General features: G+C 37.1%; 1 protein-coding gene across 1 annotated transcript in view; it reads left to right on the plus strand.

Annotated features, from left to right (window-relative positions):
• GBE1 (1,4-alpha-glucan branching enzyme 1) overlaps positions 1-19,763 on the plus strand; it is a gene marked incomplete at its 5' end in the record, with an annotated part of 165,499 nt that overhangs the window by 48,744 nt on the left and 96,992 nt on the right. Inside the window, 2 exons of the mRNA XM_084276813.1 lie at positions 17,374-17,499; positions 19,392-19,527. Coding sequence (XP_084132939.1) covers positions 17,374-17,499; positions 19,392-19,527 — 262 coding nt within the window. The remainder of the gene's footprint in view (positions 1-17,373; positions 17,500-19,391; positions 19,528-19,763) is intronic.

Raw genomic sequence — 19,763 nt, forward strand, 5'->3', positions numbered from 1 at the left:
ACACCTAACTTTCTGTAATGCTTAGGAACAGGCATATGTAGTTGAAATGTGGATATGTTGCATTTTATCATGTTAGGAGATGAAAATACAGTGCTAACTTGAAAAATAAAAAATAAGTAATGTCTAGGGGAAGGTTTTCTGTATTTGAAACAATTACTTGATTATGAACCTATTCAATCTCAACACCTTAATAATTTTTGTGATCCCTTTAACTGGATTTTAAGGGGATCTTTTTTCTTTGCTTTAATGGTACATGTGACTTTGTAAAACTTCTTCCTGTCCTTCAGGAATTAAGAGTAATGATCAGCACGCTTAAGGAAGTTAAGCTAAATACAGATGCAGGAAAACTTGGCTATATTTTATCAGTTCTATTTTGTGAGTATCCATGAGTATAAAATCATTTCTTTCAGAAAATAAAGGAAAGGTGGTTTTGAGCTCTCAAATGCCACAGTAGCTATGCTTAGTACAGATATACATAATGGCAACTATCAGTAGAGTCAATTATTTCTAGGAGAATACTGATTTCAGTCGGAGATGTAAAACTGAGAATTTGAATTACTGCAGTCAGATCTTCAGTTCCAGAGTTATCACATGTTAACTGGGGACAGCAATGAGTACTTAAGGAAAGAAATGTGCTGAAATCATCTATAGAGTAGGAAAAGTAAGAAACTTGGAGCATTTGTATAACGCTACTATATTTTTCAAGGCACCCATTAACAAAACTGACACACTGAAAAAAGACCTTTTTTCTAAAAATCAGCTTAGGTAAACAAGAAATCAGGTGAAACATACACATAAAAGTGCTCTGGAGATGTTTACTCAATGTGTGTGCTTATGTCTATGCTTTTTGTTATGGCCTATGAAATTATCCCAGTAATAAATATGGATAAATTGAAATTTAGAAATAATCATTCAAGTAGGAGAAAGCTATTCCTCTTTTACTGAGCAGGAAAGAAAATAGTTGCCAGCAACTCTGAAATACAGTGATTATGCAAAAATGCATGAGATTGCAGAATGGTTACTTGTATCCCAAAATCAGGGAAAATATTAAGTAGATTAGATTTTTGGTAGTCGCTAAATTTACCTTTTATGTTGTATCTATGAAATTGAACTTCCTTACTGTAGAATATTCTATATGCACTGTAAAAATAGAGGTGTGAATAACTGGGATTGTTGGTAATTATTAATATAAAAATTTGTTCTTAAACATGTTTGGAAAAACATGATTGTCTACATAATCACTGGTCATAGTTCCTGTTTTTGAAGTACAGGACTTCATAGTATCCACCATTTTCTTTGACATATCAACACAATAAAGCAAAGACTGTGTAGTGCATAACTTGTTTAGTATGCAGAATTTTTGACTACTGCTTGCTCTTGGTGCTGAGTTACCAGTGTCAGGTTTGCTGGAGTTCTGTAGTGGCGCAGAGTCTTTTGAAAAGCCGTGAGACTCCCATCTGGCAGAGCAGAATGAGTTTGTTTTCCTCTTATTATTTTAGGTTTCTTTACCCTGCTGTTTTTTTTAATTGTGCTTTTACATGGTCAGTTTTAAACAAAGATGTATGCAGTTGTCACTGACACTCAGAACATGTGACTGTCAAACAGGCTTATGAGGCTAGACTGTTCTGTCTGCCTGTGAGATAGATTTGTTTTTGAGTGTGCATATTATGGTCTTAAAAAGTGCAAAGATTTAGAAACTCAATTCACAAGTGTACATAATCATAATTGATGACTTCATCCATATGGAACTACTCCCAGCCTCATCTGTGACTTTGCTAATAATCTTTCATGACACTTTGTTTTTGTTCTGTGCTGCCTGCACAACCGAGTCTAACACATCACAATGTATACTTTCTCTGTATTTAGATGATACAAATAATGTGGAAAAAAGTCTCCAGTTAAGGTAGCTCTAAAGTGATTTATCTGTCTCAAAAGCTGGGATGAGGTTGGAATATTTGACGTGTTAGAGATGTACATTACCCCTCAAGCTACGGCTGAGCTTTTTATCCCCTCTCATTCCACTAACGGGTGCAGAAAACTGCTGCTGTTCTGTAAGTTTCCCTCGAACTGTAGGGTTCTGTTAAATTAAGGTTACTCATAAATACATGTATTTTTGGGAACATGAGGATTTTTGTGGTACAGCATAGTTTTGCAGTTCCTTGTTCATGTAGATGGAAATTACTGTGCAGATTTTAGAGCTAGTGTTTAAATACACAGACACTGCAGCCTGTGTGCGCTTGCCTAGGCAACAAAAACTATTTTTTACTAACGAAGGTATCCCTTCTCTTGCTTCACTGAAGAAGCATGAGGGAATCACAGGCTTAAGTTTTTCCAATATTTTTAAGTATTTAAGTTAAAATAGTAAACTTTAGACATTTATGCAGTGATTTGATTAATCTGCTAGTAGGGAAAAAAAGTCACCTCCAGAAGGTCTTTAGCTTCCATCTACGCTGTTTCTGTCTTTATGCAGGCGAATGCCAAGTTCTGAAATGGTGGTAAGGTCATTCCTTTTAAATAAGTAGTTTCTAAGCCAGATGGAAAATGGATGGGGTGTAGCTGGTGCCACTAATTTAGATCAGGTCACAAAATATTTTTATAGAAAAATAAATGCAGAGCAAAGGCCAAACATTAGCCTGTTTTCAATAGTAGTACACTACTGCAGCTCTTCAGGAAGTCTTACTCTATATAAATATAAACATTGAAGAAGGTGAGTAATTAAAAAAAAAAGCCTACTATAGATGATAGAACCACAGTCTGGTTTTGTTTGGAAGGGACTGTAAAGATCATCTGGTTCCACCCCCTTTGCCGTGGGCAGGGACACCCCACATTAAACCAAAGCCCCATCTTCTGATCCATTTCTGTGTGAAGGCATTGATTCTTATCACACTTGAGTAACTCGCTAGTGGATTATGACATCTGTCTGCAAAATAAGGTTACCTGATAGGAAAGCATATTTTTTTGTTCCATGGATCAGTTGGAAGCTTAGAATGAGTTGAGTGAACAGAGTTGCTGTTCTCGTTATGTGGTGTTTGCTTTTTTAAAGTTCTGATAAATGTCCTATACTGAGTACATATTTTAAAAAAAACACAACCAAACAACCACAAAACAAACAAAAAACCCACAACAAACAAAACACCTGTTTCTTTATTCTCATTGGAGTAATTTGAAAGATGGCCTGGGACAAACAGTTTCTTTCAAGTTTAGCGTGTTTGTCATTCTAAGTGATGGCAGTTGGGGGAGAAGTGTGCTGCTTTCATGGCTGAAAATGACTGAATTCTTTCTTGATTCCTAGAGTATTCTTAATTAACTTTTCACTGTGTACAGTAAGCTTTTAGAAAAACCAACATGGATATGCTTTTTTAGCAAGTCCTGTGATGTGTTACAATATATGCATGTGGAAAAGTAATCAGTGTTCCACTGTGGGTTTTGCTGCCTATTTATAACTGAGTTTTACAGGTATTCTTAAGCAGCTGTAAGTTAAGTTTTCACTATGATCCATAAGATCCTACATTTGAAATCATAGAATCATAGAATGTCATGGGTTGGAAGGGACCCCAAGGATCATAGAGCTCCAACCCCCCTGCCACAGGCAGGGACACCAACCTCCAGGCCTGAATCTACACAAGGTTGCCCAGGGCCCCATCCAACCTGGCCTTGAACACTTCCAGGGTTGGGGCATCCACCACCTCTCTGGGCAGCCTGTTCCAGCACCTCACCACACTCTCTGTAAAAAACTTCCTCCTAACATCCAATTTAAACCTTCCTTCATTTAGCTTTAATCCATTCCCCCTTGTCCTGCCATTGTCTGCCCTTTTAAAAAGCTGATTCCCCTCCTGTTTGTATGCTCCCTTCAGGGACTGGAAGGCTGCAATGAGGTCCCCCCGCAGCCTTCTCTTCTCCAGGCTGAACAAACCCAGTTCCCTCAGACTTTCTTCATAGGGCAGGTGCTCCAGCCCTCTAATCACCTTTGTGGCCCTCCTCTGAACCCTCTCCAACAGTTCTACATCTTTCTTGAATTAGGGGCCCCAGATCTGGACACAGCACTCCAGCTGGGACCTCACGAGGGCAGAGCAGAGGGGACAATCACTTCCCTGTCTGTGCTGGCCACCCCTCTTCTGATGGAGCCCAGGATACCATTGGCCTTCTGAGCTGCAAGAGCACACTGCTGGCTCATGTTAAGCTTCTCATCCACCACAATCCCCAAGTCCTTCTCATCAGGAGATGATGCTTCTCCAGGAGCTCTTCTCCCAGTCTGTATCCGTGTCTGGGATTCTTCCAGCCCAAGTGCAAGACCTTACACTTGGCAGTGTTGAACCTCATTAGGTTCCCCTGGGCCCATCTTTCCAGCCTGTCAAGATCCCTCTGGATGGCTTCCTTTCCTTCTGTTGTGTCAATCACACCACTCAGCTTGGTGTCAGCCACAAACTTGCTGAGGGTGCACTCAATTCCATCATCGATGTCTTTGATAAAGATGTTAAAGAGCACCGGTCCCAAGACAGACCCCTGGGGGACACCGCTTGTCACCGGCCTCCACCTGGACACAGACCCATTGACCACCACCCTTTGTCTATGGTCTCTTAACCAGTTTCTTATCCACTGGATGGTCCCCCTATCAAATCCACATCTCTCCAGTTTAGAGGTAAGGATGTGGTGGGGGACTGTGCCAAAGGCCTTGCACAAGTCCAGGTAGATGACAGCGGTTGCCTTCCCTTTATCCCCCGATGCTGTCACTCCATCACAGAAGGTCACCAGATTCGTAAGGTATGACCTTCGCTTCGTGAAGCTGTGCTGGCTGTCCCGGATCACCCACTCATCCCTCATCATAGAATGGTCTGTGTTGGAAGGGACCCCAAGGATCATGTGCTCCAACATGCCATCCAGGAGGATCTGTTCCATGATCTTCCCAGGCACAGAGGTGAGGCTCACCAGCCTGTAATTTCCTGGGTCTTCCTTGCTCCCTTTCTTATAAATGGGAGTGACGCGACCCTTTTTCCAGTCCCCAGGGACCTCTCTCGACAGCCACGACTTTTCAAATATGATGGAGAGCGGCTTGGCAATCACATCAGCTAGCTAATAATCAGTAGATTTTAGGGGTTGGGGCAATACTGGTAAAAACTGAGATCTTTGTATCTGTAATTGAGAATGTGTTTATTATTTTTGCTAGGAATGCCAAGGAACATTACAGAAATTGCAGAGCAATTGGTACGTAGAAGCCAATAAAAATTCAAACCTAGATGAAATAACTTCCAAACGTTAGGGTAATGATCAAGTCCTAAAAGACTTTCACACAGCTACATAAGAAAACATAGTAAGATCAGTACTAAATATTGGCAATTATGATTGAACTGTCTGCTGCCCTGGAACATTCAACAGGCAGAGATCTGTGTAGTGGAACCACTAAGTTTTCTTCCATGAGCTGGAGGTGATACACTGAAATAGGAGTAATTGGTCAACTTTAAAGTAATGATAGTAGATCTGTGATTTGACAGAACAAGAATTTTATATAGTAATACATTTATTGTGCAATATACTAGGTAGTTTTGTTAAATTAAAAAACTTTCTGCAACTAAATATCTCTTGTACGTTTGTGAAATCTAGTTTCATGTAAGTGATTCTGGTTTATTTCTCTTGAGTTATAAAGGTAAGACTCAGGATGACTTACCTCTGACTAGATTTATTTGTTTGTTATGTTTTTGAAGCCCTATGAGTTAACTACAAATGACTAGCTTTCTCAGCTTTTATATAATTAACTGTAGATAGATAAAAGTTATAAAAGAACCCCAAACAACCAAAAATGGAAACTCTATTTTATAGTCAATTTTCATTTGGTCTTAACAGATCTTTTCTGGGCACTGCAGCAGCTTTCATAATTTCTCTGTGTATGCTGATAGAATTAATCATAAACAGTTCAGGGAACAAATAATTTAAGTCTGCCCTGGAAAGGTGACCGCAAAATGGTGGAAGCTTTTTGAAAACTGTGCATTCCATCATTTGCTAAATCTATATCCTTTCCTCCTTTGCACATATGGGTATATATGTTTTTAAAAGGTAAACTATAGTTTTTCAAGAGAGTATGTCGCAATGAAGTGATTAGATTTGATATTTTCTGCACTTGTTAACGCAATATTCTTCTATTGATATTCCACTCTTGCATGTTTGAGTGGTTTCAGTGATTGCTAAACAGTAGTTATTGGTGCCAAGTTCAATACAAAATTGGGGCTGGCACAAAGAACAGTGTCACAATTTTTTATCAGTTTGTACAGAATGTTTTTAGGGTTCACTACTACTGAGCTGGAGTAATTTTCCAGTCCAAATGCATAACCCTGTTGAATATTAAAGATTGCAGAGGAAGAACTATTTTGAGTCAGAACACCAGCAGATTAATCATGGTTAGAAGTACCTAAAAGTACAATTGTATCCACGATGCTGGGGAGGGGAAGTTAGTTGCAAAGAACATTGTTAAGTCTTTATCCTTATGGTTTTTATCACCAAAGCCTATGCTTCATAGTAGATCTGCATGCTCAGTGTAAACTTTCAAAAGGAATCAAATACAGTGAGCAGGTAGGTTAATCAGTGTCAGGGAACCACTATTAGTAAAATTTATCAAGTATAATTACTGTCACTGCTGAAGTAGATGGTGTTGCAGCTGACCTTACTGGTCGGGAGGTCCAGCAGCATAGTGTCAGGCTGGCTTCAAGCGTAGGTCTCATGTGCCTCAAGCAGTTTGTGGTGAAAACATGAAAGTATTTTTTAATGAGAATGTGAAAACCTGGAAAACCTCTTTAATTAATGGGGTAATAGGCTGGTGGGTAGGATGCTAGGTATAGGAGTAAAGTGTTGATTTTTCTGTAACATAAGATGCAAATAAGTTATGTGGAGTCAGACAGATTTTCACAAAGGCACCCCTAGCGCACCTAACGAGGTCAAAAACTTTATTTCAGTAGGAAGCTTCCTTAAATGTTCGCTGTTTGCTTAAATGTACAGGTGTAAGTGCTAATGTTTATTGGTTTTGCCTCAGCTGCAGGGGATGCGGTAGGGAATATCCTTGCTTATAGTTTGTTTCACGTCTTAAATGGTGTGTAGGATGGAAGTTGAAATATCACCAGTTCTGCCTACGAAACCAGTGTTCTGCAGCATTGCAGTGTATATAACCTCTGTGCAAGGAGCAGACATGGAATTCCTGGCATTTTGAATTTTAGGGAATAGGATTTAAATAATCTGTCCTACGTTTCTGGACACCAGTAGTGTTGAATGGTAAGTAAAGCATCAGTTACATCTGTGGAACCCTTCATGTTTCATTGCTTGATTGCAAGCCATGACCCTTTGGCCAGTTACTGTAGATTTATCTGGTTATAGATTAAACTTACCTCTTTGGGAGGTAAATGGTCTCTTGATTTTTGCCTGCATTGATTGGGTAAACAATGTGCAGCTACTCATGGACTCATAAGATGGGCTGTAACAATGAAGAAGCACTGTAATGTTGTAGACTGTTGTTCTTCAGGGCTTTTTATGAAGACTGAGCTCAGCACTTCAGGGTAGTCTTGTTTAGTTATTTCGACAGCCTTAGTTCTCTTGTGACTTGAAGATTGCACAATTTTTAGTAGGTTTTGTTATTTAAAAACATTTTCCTTTTTTATCCCTACTAACTGTTTCAATTGATTTTAGAGTTGTCTTAATGCAAAATTTGAGTGCTTGTGGTCAAAAGGGAGAAATTGATAGTGAAGGTCTTGAAATGGAATTTGATGCCTGAGAGTCTATACAAAGTGTATTTAAACGTGGCTGTAGTTTTTGGGGAAATTGATCTTGCTTTGAAGATAGGGCTACTAGTTAGGTAAAGGTTCTCACAATTTACAGTGTGACTTACTGGTACATAGTCCTGAATTTATGGTTGTATTTGTCTATAATGTTCAGAGAAGATTATAGGTCAAGGAGAAAGTGGAATGTTGGTATTCTTATTAGCTTATTCCATGCATTGGATGCCCAAGTCTTGTCAGGTGGCATCTGTGCTGCTATCACAGTCAACACTGGAGCAATTTGAGGAGGACTTCTCTGAGGCATTATGATGAAGTATTCAAGGTATGCTACTTGAGAATATCAGAAAGCAGTTAATGCACTCAGTATGCGGAGAGGGTGAGGTGAGCTCATCCATGACCATTGACCTCAGATCAGAGGGAACACATCACAGCGCTCTGCGCTTATTTTTTATTATCCACCAAAACCAGTGTAACCTAAGGTGTTGGGGCTCTTGAATGGTCAGGCAGGGAGACAACAGTAAGAGTTGGGAGAGGACAGTGTAAAGACCACTTGGAGCTGTAGGCTACCCCAGTTATAAGACAGCATGGGAGCATGTGACAGGAAGTGGAGGTGTTGATTGTGACCTGCCTCATCTCAGAAGATGTTTTGAAGCAGCTCTGAATGGGAACATCAAAAAATAAGCATGCTTACAACCACCCGACTGTGAGGTGCTTTATGCAGCAGTTGTATTTGTTTATACAGATGCTTTATAGTTGAGAATAAGTAATACTTAATGCTTGGGTGCCCCTATTACGTATTTCAGCCACTTTTTTTTTTCTACTTGACGTGGCTTGAAACAACTCTAGTAAGTTAGAATTATTGTATATAATGTGCTTTGTTATGGCTGCTTTTCAAACAGTGCTCTACTACCCCAAGTGTTGCAGTTACATACTACGTATGTGTGAATGCTTTGGTATTATGCATACAAATTCTATAGTCTTTGAGCTACGTTGTTGTTAAAGTAACTGGAGTCTGGTTAAATCACAGGGTTGGGCGGAGTATTTCTTGACCTGGGTATTTTAACAATTCCAGTTTTCCTTTGACTTGTTTGGTTTTGAGAAAGGTTTTTCAAATCTTGAGTTTTGACTGAAAGGTAAGTTTGAATAATGTTCTGCAGAATAGAAATACATGATGTTTTCTTCTTTTAAAATAAACTACTTGTCCTTCAAGACCTAATAATGTTAACTTTGTGTAGCTAACAGTTGAACCTGTTGTTCCTTCTACTTTGAGTGAAGTATTGCCTATCTCTATGCTTGTGCCTGTTGAAAGCTATTGGGACCATTTCCACATGATACTGCTTTCACTCTTAACTGGTCTATGGTTTCCTGGATTTTAAGTTTGATTTTCCTATGGTATTTTTATCTTTGACTGCATAGATATTTTTATAATCCTAGGCTACTGTCTCTGTCTTTTTGAATATTTTTATAATCAAGTAGATAATATAGTATTTTGCATGTTTTGTTAGCATTTACTAATTTCTCTTTTTTCTGAGAGGCATGGAAATGTCAAAAAAAAGCAAAAGCTTTCTTTTTTAATCTGATTAGTAAATTAGTTAAATATGTTCTTAAGGGTCTTCACTGTAATTGAAATGCTTAATTCACAAATGGAGTTATATCTCCCTCTCTTGGAAAATCAAGGCATGACTTCATGACTTGGCTTTAAAGATAAGCTTTTGTTTCTTTCATATCTTGATCATTTTTTAAAAAAAAAATCTTTTCTTACCCTGGGGGAGAAGGGAAGGGGAAAGAAGGGGGAATTGTGAACAAATATTTGATATCTCTAATAAGTTTAGAGTCTAATAGCTGATGTGATGATATACTTACAGAAAAAATAATCAGCATAGCAAATATACCCATCTCCCAATGGCTTCTGAACCACACAGATTCCTCAGCAGAACTTTGTTAAACATATAAGCCACCTGACAAATATTACTATGTGCTTGATAGTGAAGGAGTATTTTTTCAATATTTAAATGCATGTCCCTCTAGCAGATTTCTTTGCCAGAATATTGTTTGGAACGAAAAACCAACAAACCAAAGCAGACAGCTTTGTCTTGCCTGACTTGATTTTGATGGTAATCTTAAATTGATGAGGAGAATAAAGTTGGAAAAAGGGAGACTTGGAGTAATGTGACTGGAGTGTTCTATCACTTCTTGTTTTTAGTGTAACTGATTTGCAATTTAAGAAGAACAGCCTGGCAGAAGTGACATTTCTTTCTGAAACTTCTTTTCAAGGTTTATACTCAATTCACTTGTTAAGAATTTACTTCATTGGCTGCAAGCACCTTGATAGATATGCTTGATTTCTTGTTTATTTGGAGAGGTGGAAATAGAGCATGGTAAAGTTTTTCAGTGGAAAGTAAGTTCTGGGAAGGTGTCCCGTCTTCAAAGCCTCCTCCCCCACTGATTTGGGTAGAGGGTCCATTGTGGAAGGTATTCCTTGCTGTGGGAAGCTGAAGTTGAAACAACTGTTTTCTTCTTTCTTGCTACCTCTCTGAGCTTTGTTAGGTGGGGCTGTACAGTAGCAAGAAGACCAAGGCACTAGGGAAGCTGTTTGCTTCTTCATTCCTTGCCTTTGATTTCTGAGGCAGAAGGAAAAGTTTTATCTGGTGTCTAAAATCTGTCAGGATGAATGAAACAATTCCACAATAAAGCTCTTAACAGGGCTGTTCTATCCCAAATTTCTGTCAGGCTTTTGTATTTGTAGCTAAATCGTTAAAGTAAACTGTGTCAGGGAAGGAACTCTGAATTCCAGTCCTGGATTCTGCAGCAGGTTTCATAATCTAAGACCAGGTTTTCTTACAGCAGCAGTATCTCCGAAGTATGAAGTAATGGAGAGATTAACTTTAATTGGTTCAGATTTTTTTGTATTCCTGAAAATTTGTTGTGCTTTCTCTGTTACCCTGTTTTTTGCAAAACTAAAAGTGTACACTTCTCTTTGTCTATACTCTATTCTGTGGTGGCTGGATGGCAGGTGCCTACCAAGCTGTTCTGTCACTTGTCAGCAAGGGGTAGGGGGAAGGGGAGCAGGTAAATAAGATGGAAAAAACCCTCTTGGGTTAAGATAAAGGCAGTTCTGTAAAGCAAAAGGCAGTGAATCAAGCAAAGGAGAAACAAAGATTTATTCTCTACTCCCCATCAGCAGGTGATGTCCAGCCACTTCCTGGGAAGCAGGGCTTCAGTACATATAGTGGTTGCTTTAGAAGACCAATGTTAAAATATCCCAACTGAAATCCAAACAAACCCACCCCAAAAACCACAAACACCCCACCAAAAGGAAAAAAAAACCCAAACCCAAATGCCCTTTTTCTTCCTGCTCCCATCTCAGCTTTTTATTGTTGAGCAGATGTCATGGCATGGAATATCCTTTTAGTCAGATAACACTAGTGTGTTACCAACACCTTTCTATCTACCAGTATGAAGCACAGCACTGTGAAGACTGCTGTGAGGACAACTCCATCTCTGCCAGACCAAATACTGTATTTTATAATTAAAAATCTTAGTGTAGAAGCAGGTGTCTTCCTTCCCTATGCACTCTTAGAATAACTGAAGAAGGGAAATACCTTGATATTTAATTTCTAATTTCATGTGATGGAAAAACCTCATAAAGTTATTGCAGCATATGACAAGCTTTCTAGAGTTTTTAAGACTAATCCTGTTATGCTTTTGGGCTTTGTGCTGAACTTACTTTCAAATCAGGTATATTATGTTGAGAAGAGGTGATGTTTCCACCTGTGTTCTTGAGACTTTCAAATCTGGTTAATCTTGTGTTAGAAATTAATAAATAAGAAGCTAATGAAATACTATAAACTTATAATAGCTTATTATCCTTATATAAATAACAAGTCAGTGACATTTCCATATTTATATTAAAGCTGGGTCCACTCTTTCATTATGTTAGCTATTGTTGGTTTGATGGCCAATTTAATTTCATCGTTGTATTAAAAGCCACATAGACCAACAATCATTCCAAGTGCTTTCAAGCTATTAAAGTAATGAAATAATAATACAGTGTTTCAGAGCAGTTTATTGGCTTGCAGATATTCATCAGTTATCTGTTATCGCCTCCTTGTTTTCCTCTCCCCAACTATAAATGACAAACCACTATATAACAAAATTCTTCAACCACAAAAACATCATTGGTAATTTTTTTGGAAGAAAAGTCTAGCAGATGCTGGATTTAAATTATAGGAAATACACGAAAAATAAGGAACTATCAAGACAGTAGGACTTGCTTTTATTCCTAATGTTTGACCCTTTATCTTCATCAGTGGAAACGGATGAGACTTAGAGTGGCACATCATAATTGAATGCAATCCTCAGGCCTGGAATTAAAGTCTGCTTTAGATGTAAGAACTGAATACTTAAGGATGCTGGGCAGAGAAATTTTCTTGTAGGTAACGATCATTTGAATTATGCTCCCATGCTGCTCTGTGCATGTGTATGCTGGAAGATGAGGTAGCCAGATGAAGCTGATATGAAGAGAAGATGAAGGTAGACAAACAAAAAGATTGAAAGGGGATATGCAGAAACATGAATTTTAAATACGGTGTTTTGATGCTGTTACTGCACACTTTCTTCTATCATAACAGTATAAATGTACTGAGCGCTCTTTTATGCATGGGTTTACATTTTATCCAAAATTCTATTTCTGACTAAAGTGTTAAAGTTATTAGACTTGAAAAACTTGAAGACTTTTTATTATTATAAATAATTGGAGGAAAAAACCCAGGTCTCCTGGTCATGTGAAGCCAACAAATTTCACTGAGTCACAGTAGGTTGGAAGTTGTCTGATCGTAAGTGTTGGGTTTTCCTTTAAATGCCTTGAGCCATCCAGAAAGGGGTGGACAGATGTGCTATAGGTGATACAGAAGACCCATGCTATTTTGCAAAGGCAGAATAGTGGGATAGCCAAGAATCTCAAAACTTTTCAATGTCTCTGAAAATAGAGGCCCCTGAATCTCACTTGTCCTGCATTGGAAACACCATTAAATTAAATGAAATCCGTTTCAGCTTCTGGGTTGTTCCCATGTGTTATTGCCCTTTCTGTGTAACACTAGACTGTCCACAGAGAGATGGCTTCTCCTTATCTGTAATAAACTGCTTTTGATAGTTTTAAATGTCATTAAAACAGACCTGTAAAACGCTGTGCTTAGTTCTACCCCACAGCTTACTCCCCACTTCATAAATTCCCTATACTCTAGTGGGACAGACATGGGACACATTGTTCACTGATACTAATGTACTTGTGAGATTTATGTCCTGCTCTGTCTTGCAGCAGTCCAGTGTTTTCAAAATGGAATGCACCTTTGCATATCTTCAAAGCTGGCCATTGTTGGCTATATGGTTGCTCATATTGTGGCCATATATAGTATTTGTTTTTTCCTAACAATTTTTATTTAAATCTGAAAGTTCTTACTTCAACATTATTCACTTTGGTAGCACTGATGCCTTAAACCTCAGGTTACTAGGACATCTTTGCACTAACTTGAGTGTACTCATCTGTGAAATCCACTGCACTAATTACAGCCGTTTCAGATGCTAAACTTGAAGAGTGCTGAACATTTCAGACAAATGTTGAAAATGCACCCAACGTCCCTATGATGAATAATGCAAACAGACCACATTTTTAACCTTTACGTGTAAAAGATGAGCAGCTTCAGTTAAGCTCTTCACTTTTTGCTGCTTAAAAATTGTGCTTATATGAATTGTATATCTGTGCCCTGTCCACTTTTAGAGTAAATTGACTTTCTGATGTCAGATTCTGAAGGGTGTTTTGTTCTTTCTGATACTTGCTTATTTTTTTAAGAGCATTTATTTGTATGTATTTATACCGATGTTTCACATGAAAGTGGGAATCACATGACGTTCAACAGTCATCAAATATTTGGAGTTCTTATATATTACTGTGTGAATGTATTTCCTGCTAGAGGAGAAAAAAATCCCACAAAACTGTTCAGGTGAGTTATATCTAGTAGACATGTAGAAATTGTCTACATTAATAACATTGAGTTTTCCAGAATCTTGTGTTAGAAATTTCCAATGGCTAAGCCAACATGGAATCTGTGAGGAAGTAGAAGAGAAAAAGTTCTAAGTATGGAGCTCTAAATGGGATAGCTGTTGTAAGAGACTTCCTCCTCTCCATAAACCCCGTAACTGTAATGTTGCCCATGTCTTAGAGTTTGGTAGTAGAATACTTCTCTTATGATTCAGACAGGTGTTTAATGTAGATAGTGGCAAGCTCTATTCATCTATTCTTTTGTCTTTGCTTTTCCATCTTTCTAAATTTAGGTATTGCAAATATAACCCCTGATATGTGGACTACTTAAGTTAATTTTGGCAGTTTCTTAATTTAAACGCACTTGGAGGAAGATGTATTATTTTGCCTAGGAAATATGGATTTCCCCCCTCCCCCACTGCCCTCACCCCAACACTTGTTCTCTTGAAGTTTTTTCTGTAGTGACCAGTATTGCTTCTCCCCCGTGATGTTTCTACTTAGGTCATATTGGTAAACATTTAAAAAGTGACTGAAATCAATAAGCTGAAGAAAGCCAAGGGTGAGCCATAATGTGGGTACCTAACTGTAAGATGAAAACATTAGGGACAAAAGGCTGTTTGATACGTGAGTACTAAATGCCTACTGCAGAACTTCTATGTAACATGCCTAATGTGTTTATTACTTGTGATAATCTTAACCATGATTTTTCTAGAAGCCTTATCTATATTGTGTATTGTCATCTTAAAAGTTAGCAAGATGTGTGCTCTGTTACGGTTTTAGAAATTTATAAATTATATTAGAATCAGAAATACAGTGAATATTTCTTTTGCCTAAAATTTTATTCAGCTGGGGCCTAAATAGGTGTAAAACAAAAAGCTTAGTTGTGATTAGAGGCTGAACTTCAGCCAATTTGAAATGATTCACTTGATGAATATATTTCATGCTATAGTAGTATGTATTTTTAAAGGTTTAATGGGGGTTGTAGCATTTATATCAAATTGTGATGTGCCTCCTCATCTACCTTAAGGAAAGAACAGGGATGTACCTCTTCCAAATGAAGCAGGCAAACCCCAAGGCCAGTTTGAATCAGCCTATTTAATAAACACCATGATTTTATATATGCTTTTTGGAGAAGATTGTTGAGTTAATTAGAAAATGTAACATCAACTATAAAATGTTGATGAACTAAATGGTAGCTAGCTTAGGTTATGCATCATAACTTTTAAGAATTAGTTTGGAATGAGTAAAAAAGGAGCAGAAGTACAGTATCTGTGTAGACTGATTTTAGAGGTATTTTATGAAAAGGGCTGTGTAATTCAGTATTCTTTATGCTTATGTAACCTGTAGCAGCAGGTGTAGAGTACCCCTGACAACTACTTTTTATATCTGAACACAGCAGAGAATAGAACACAAGTGGAGCAAGAGTAGTTTATCTGTATTTGTTTTAGATGTGTGCTTTATATTATTACTCCTTTTATTATAGCTTTTATTTGTAAGTAACTGTTTAAAGAAATGCCCAAGCCAATAGTGGAATGAAGGTGGCTGGACTATTTGTGAGGTATTTCTATCAGTCTTTGAGTTGCTATTTGTTTTGGGGTGCCATTCAACTTTTCACAATGTCTTTTCTATTATCTTTTTTTTTGTTTTGCTAGCTTGTGCCTCAGTTGAGTATAGTGGTGTGGAAGTTATGTCTCAAGAAACTTTAGGAAATAGAATCTGAAGTCCTTCTACTTGACCAACTTTCCACAATATCAGAAAAGAGGAATAAGAAGTTGACTAAGTATAGAGCTTATTAATTCAAGAAAGGAAGGATTCAGTAAATGAGATTCATGTAAAATTAAGAAAAGGATTAAGTAAACATAGGAAATGAGAATTAAAATTTGTAGGCATCACTTGATAGATGTCTGATCTCAAACTAGAAAACAGGGATCAGCTTCACCAGCTTTAGTATTGGAATGATTCCTTTTCTGGGTTAGCTGTGTTCCTCTGGACTGTGCTTTCTCTGTGTATAGCTTATGATGTTCAAAAATGACAGCAACATGTGAGCAAAATTGAGGTTTCCACTCAAACTGGTTGCCCATCTTCATATAATAAACCTGGAAGTTGTAAGTTACTAAAAATGAACCCAGAAACTTCAATCATGACCCCTAAAATAGAGTATTAAGTCTCTTAAAACTTAGGTGTGTAAACCCAAACTTAGTAGGTTAGCACCACCTGTTTATGGCTCTACACTGTTGCTGTCATTACATGACATAAGCGTATGCCACTGCTCTTCCTGGAAGTTTTATTTGTAGGGATTAAAAGTCTTGCTGTGGAAGTTGGTTGAAACTTGTGCAAGTTCCTATAAATTATCTTGATTCCTGAAAAGAATAACCAATAAATGACCTGATAGATGGTTTGAATAAAAGCAAAACTGATAATTAAACAAAATGATTTCCGAAAGGCTAGTAGTTCAAGTGTGCTGATACCTCAAAAATGAGGAAAAATAAGGTTGATTTAAGTGACTACAGAACAATCAAAGTTCCTACGTGATTTCAGAAGGACAGGATGCAGAGATATGGTTATTTACACATACAGCATAACAAAAAGTGTGTATTAAAAAAAAAAAAGTGAAGTAACTTGTTGCTCATTTAAATGTGTTCCTAATATTTGTTTTTCTCAAGTGTTTTTCATTGCTTAATGGATTAAAGAGTATGCAGGACTGCTTTTTTAGTCAGTAGAGCAGATGTGGTCTGTTCAAGATTAACATCAACTCTTCAATGCCGTCTGCAAAGTCCCAGTACAGCATTATCCTAGTATTTATTTCAATTTCACTTTCACTCTGTAAAATTGTAAAACTCTGAAAGAGCTCCTAAATTTTTGTTTGGTTACTCTAAAGTGAAGTTTTATGAAATTTTTTGAAGGAATTGAAAAGAGTAGTCCTTTTCCAGCTCATTATAAAATAGAGAAAGCTAAATATGGAAAGTAAAATAGATTATAATATTTTATTTCAGTTCCTAGAATGATGAAGGCATCCAAAGAAACTGAAAGGCAACAGAAGAAACCCAGAAATTTAAATTTCTTTTCTTTTCTCTCTCCTTGACCTGAAAGCTGTCCTGGGCTTCTTGTGTTCTGGTCTATATGGTATTGATCAGGACTCTCAGAGCATAAAAGAGGGAATTAGGATATTAAAGTTGGCTTACTAAATTATTTGCCAAGTAAAAAAAACGTTTTGATGGCATTATACTGTATGTCTATTTAAATTTATAAGAATGTGGTGGTGAAGTAAGTGACAGGAAATTAGGGAACCCAACTAATAGATTTATGAAGGCTCTTTCTCCCATTACTTATCTGAAGCTTACATAAGTATCCTCACTTTTCAGCTCCTGCTCCTGAACATCATTCCTGTCTGACATGCCTGGATTGCCATCCTTTTGTAAATCAACCCTGCGAATAGGGTCACTCTTCTTTGTCTTGTGCATTTGTGTGTTCTTGAAATTAAATTTTTGTGTACTGTGCTATTTCATTCTCTGCTGTGATTTATGTGGGAGGTGTTATATAAATTATATGTGACTGCATGCATATCTTGTGGTTGTTTTATAGGTGGTGATTCGCGCTCAAAATGGCGAACTCCTCTACCGTATTTCACCTTGGGCAAGATACGTAGTGCGTGATGAAGACAAAGTGAATTATGATTGGGTGCACTGGAATCCTCCCCAGTCGTATATAGTAAGGCTTAAATATTTTCAGAAGTTGTGTAAAGCCCTGCATTGTCATCTTTGTATCCTTGCTCAGAATTTAAAAAAAAGAAAAAGACTTGTTCCACAAAAAGAGGATAGTGAACTAGTTAAAGAGTAGCTACCTCAGAAATGAGGGGGGTTTATTCATGGCTCTGACAGAAACAAGTGACTTTAATGATGAATGGTTTTGAGCTACTTCAGTTTCCTGTAGACTGTATTAAAAATAGTTCCTCGTTAAAAGTGGCATTTCAACCTTGGCTTCCCATTAGTTCAGCAAGCTAGATAACTGTTCCAAGACTGGGCAGTCCTTCTGAGTACAGAGGAGAGCTGGGAATTATCAGAGTTGGGTTTAAGAATTAGTTAGTCACAAATAACAAGTTTGATACTCCAGTAATACTTGAATGCTGTGGGAAGTCGTAAAAGGCATTCTAAAAGTAACATGTTCTCATTCCAGGCAAATCCTAGTTTTGTCATATCAGGAAAGTCTGTTTGTTTTAAAGCCCTCTTACTTCTCATACCTTGCTTTAAGGAGGAGAGCTATTTATGTGAAATACGAAAAATGTCCTAGGAGAACATTCAGAAACTTCAGACTGAGCTATATTACGTTGTCACAATTTTTGGTCTTTTTTTTTTTTCATAAAAGATGGTATGCAGCATTCTGCATTAGAGGTTCTGCAACCTCTGTTTCGCATTAAATTTTAGCACCCCCTTCAAATTATGAAGCATCTGCTTGGCAGATAATGGGTAACTCCCATGAAGAATCTCTAAGAAAATATAACAAATGTTTACATAATCTACAGTAACTTTCCTGTTTAGGTTTATAGTTCATATGCATTTAGTGACCTACTCAGTGCCACACAGCATTGTAGATACATAGTTGCTCTGTAAGAGGAGGAATGGGGAGTTAATTGGAAATGCAGTGATCTGTATCACCTGGAGTGAAAAGGAGGTAAGAACATTTAGGCTGCAGATAAGGCCTTACTGAGTTAAGTCAGGAAAAAGAAAGAGATATCCAGTGGAAGTAAAATACAGCAAACTTCAACCAGAACGTCTTGTTCTTTGCATTTGTCCTTCTAACTTCTGTTGAATGTTCATATACATGTGTGGTTTTCTCTCTTTTTTTAAAAATTCACTTAAATATTAAATTAACAGAATATAAAATCTTGTAACTTTTTAATTGGGAGGAGAAAGAAATGAAAACTTCTTTTGGAAAAATAGGTTTTAAACAGTACATTTCCCAGGTTTCTTTGGGTAAGATGTGTTTTAAAAAGTAAAAACCCAAGCAAGTCTAAGCTCTTATTCAAGTGTAAGGAGGAGGTTTTGTTACAAACTTCAATTACCTCTGTATTCTCTAAATATTTTCACCTTTTTAGAAATACTGTGTACTTACCTACAGACATGAGATTTTTTTTTTAACCCTAAGTAATTGGAATACAGATGATTCTATGCTGCAGAACTGTGTTTTTTAGGACTTAAAGGATATTTAAATTTCAGTTTGGAGAACATAGAACAACTTGAAATGCTTAAAAAACAAAAATTTATCTATATTGCTGTCTTTCATTTTCAAAAAAGCTTCATAGTACTTCAGAAGAACTTTATAGTACAATGCCTGCCATTAGTTTGTACACTTCAGTGTAATTTAAAAAGGGTTTAAGAAAAGTATTAACTTGTGGATATCTGTTTTCTTGTTCATGAAAAATGTTAAGTTGAAATAGATGTTGGCTTTAACAATTTAAAATGTTTAATTACTTCTGCAATGCTTGTGTTTTTAGAGGAAAACCAAAACAAACCTTAAATTGTTTGTCATCTTGTGCAAATTATGTGATTGTGACAGATTTCCAAGTTGTTGTATTGTAACTACAACTGTTTTCTTCCTTACAGCATAAGCATCCTTCCCCCAAGAGATTAAAAAGCCTAAGAATCTATGAATCTCATGTGGGGATTGCTTCCCCAGAGGGGAAAGTAGCTTCTTATAAAAACTTCACATACAATGTATTGCCTAGAATAAAGGATCTTGGTAAGTAATTACAGAGATACTTGCAGAGATAAAATTTTTATGTGCCTGTGCTCTTATTAAAAAAAGATAATTATCAAGTGTCTTACTTTTTGTTTTCAGACTACATGCACTATAGAGACATACTTAAGGCAGCAAAAACTATAAACAAGTGAAATCTATGGAGAAGAAACAAAGGCTGAAATAGGATATCTAGATTAAATCCATTTTACAGATTAAGTAAAATGTGATTGCAAAAG

This window comes from Gallinula chloropus, assembly GCF_964237585.1.
Source record: "Gallinula chloropus genome assembly, chromosome: 1".
Lineage (NCBI taxonomy): Eukaryota > Metazoa > Chordata > Aves > Gruiformes > Rallidae > Gallinula > Gallinula chloropus.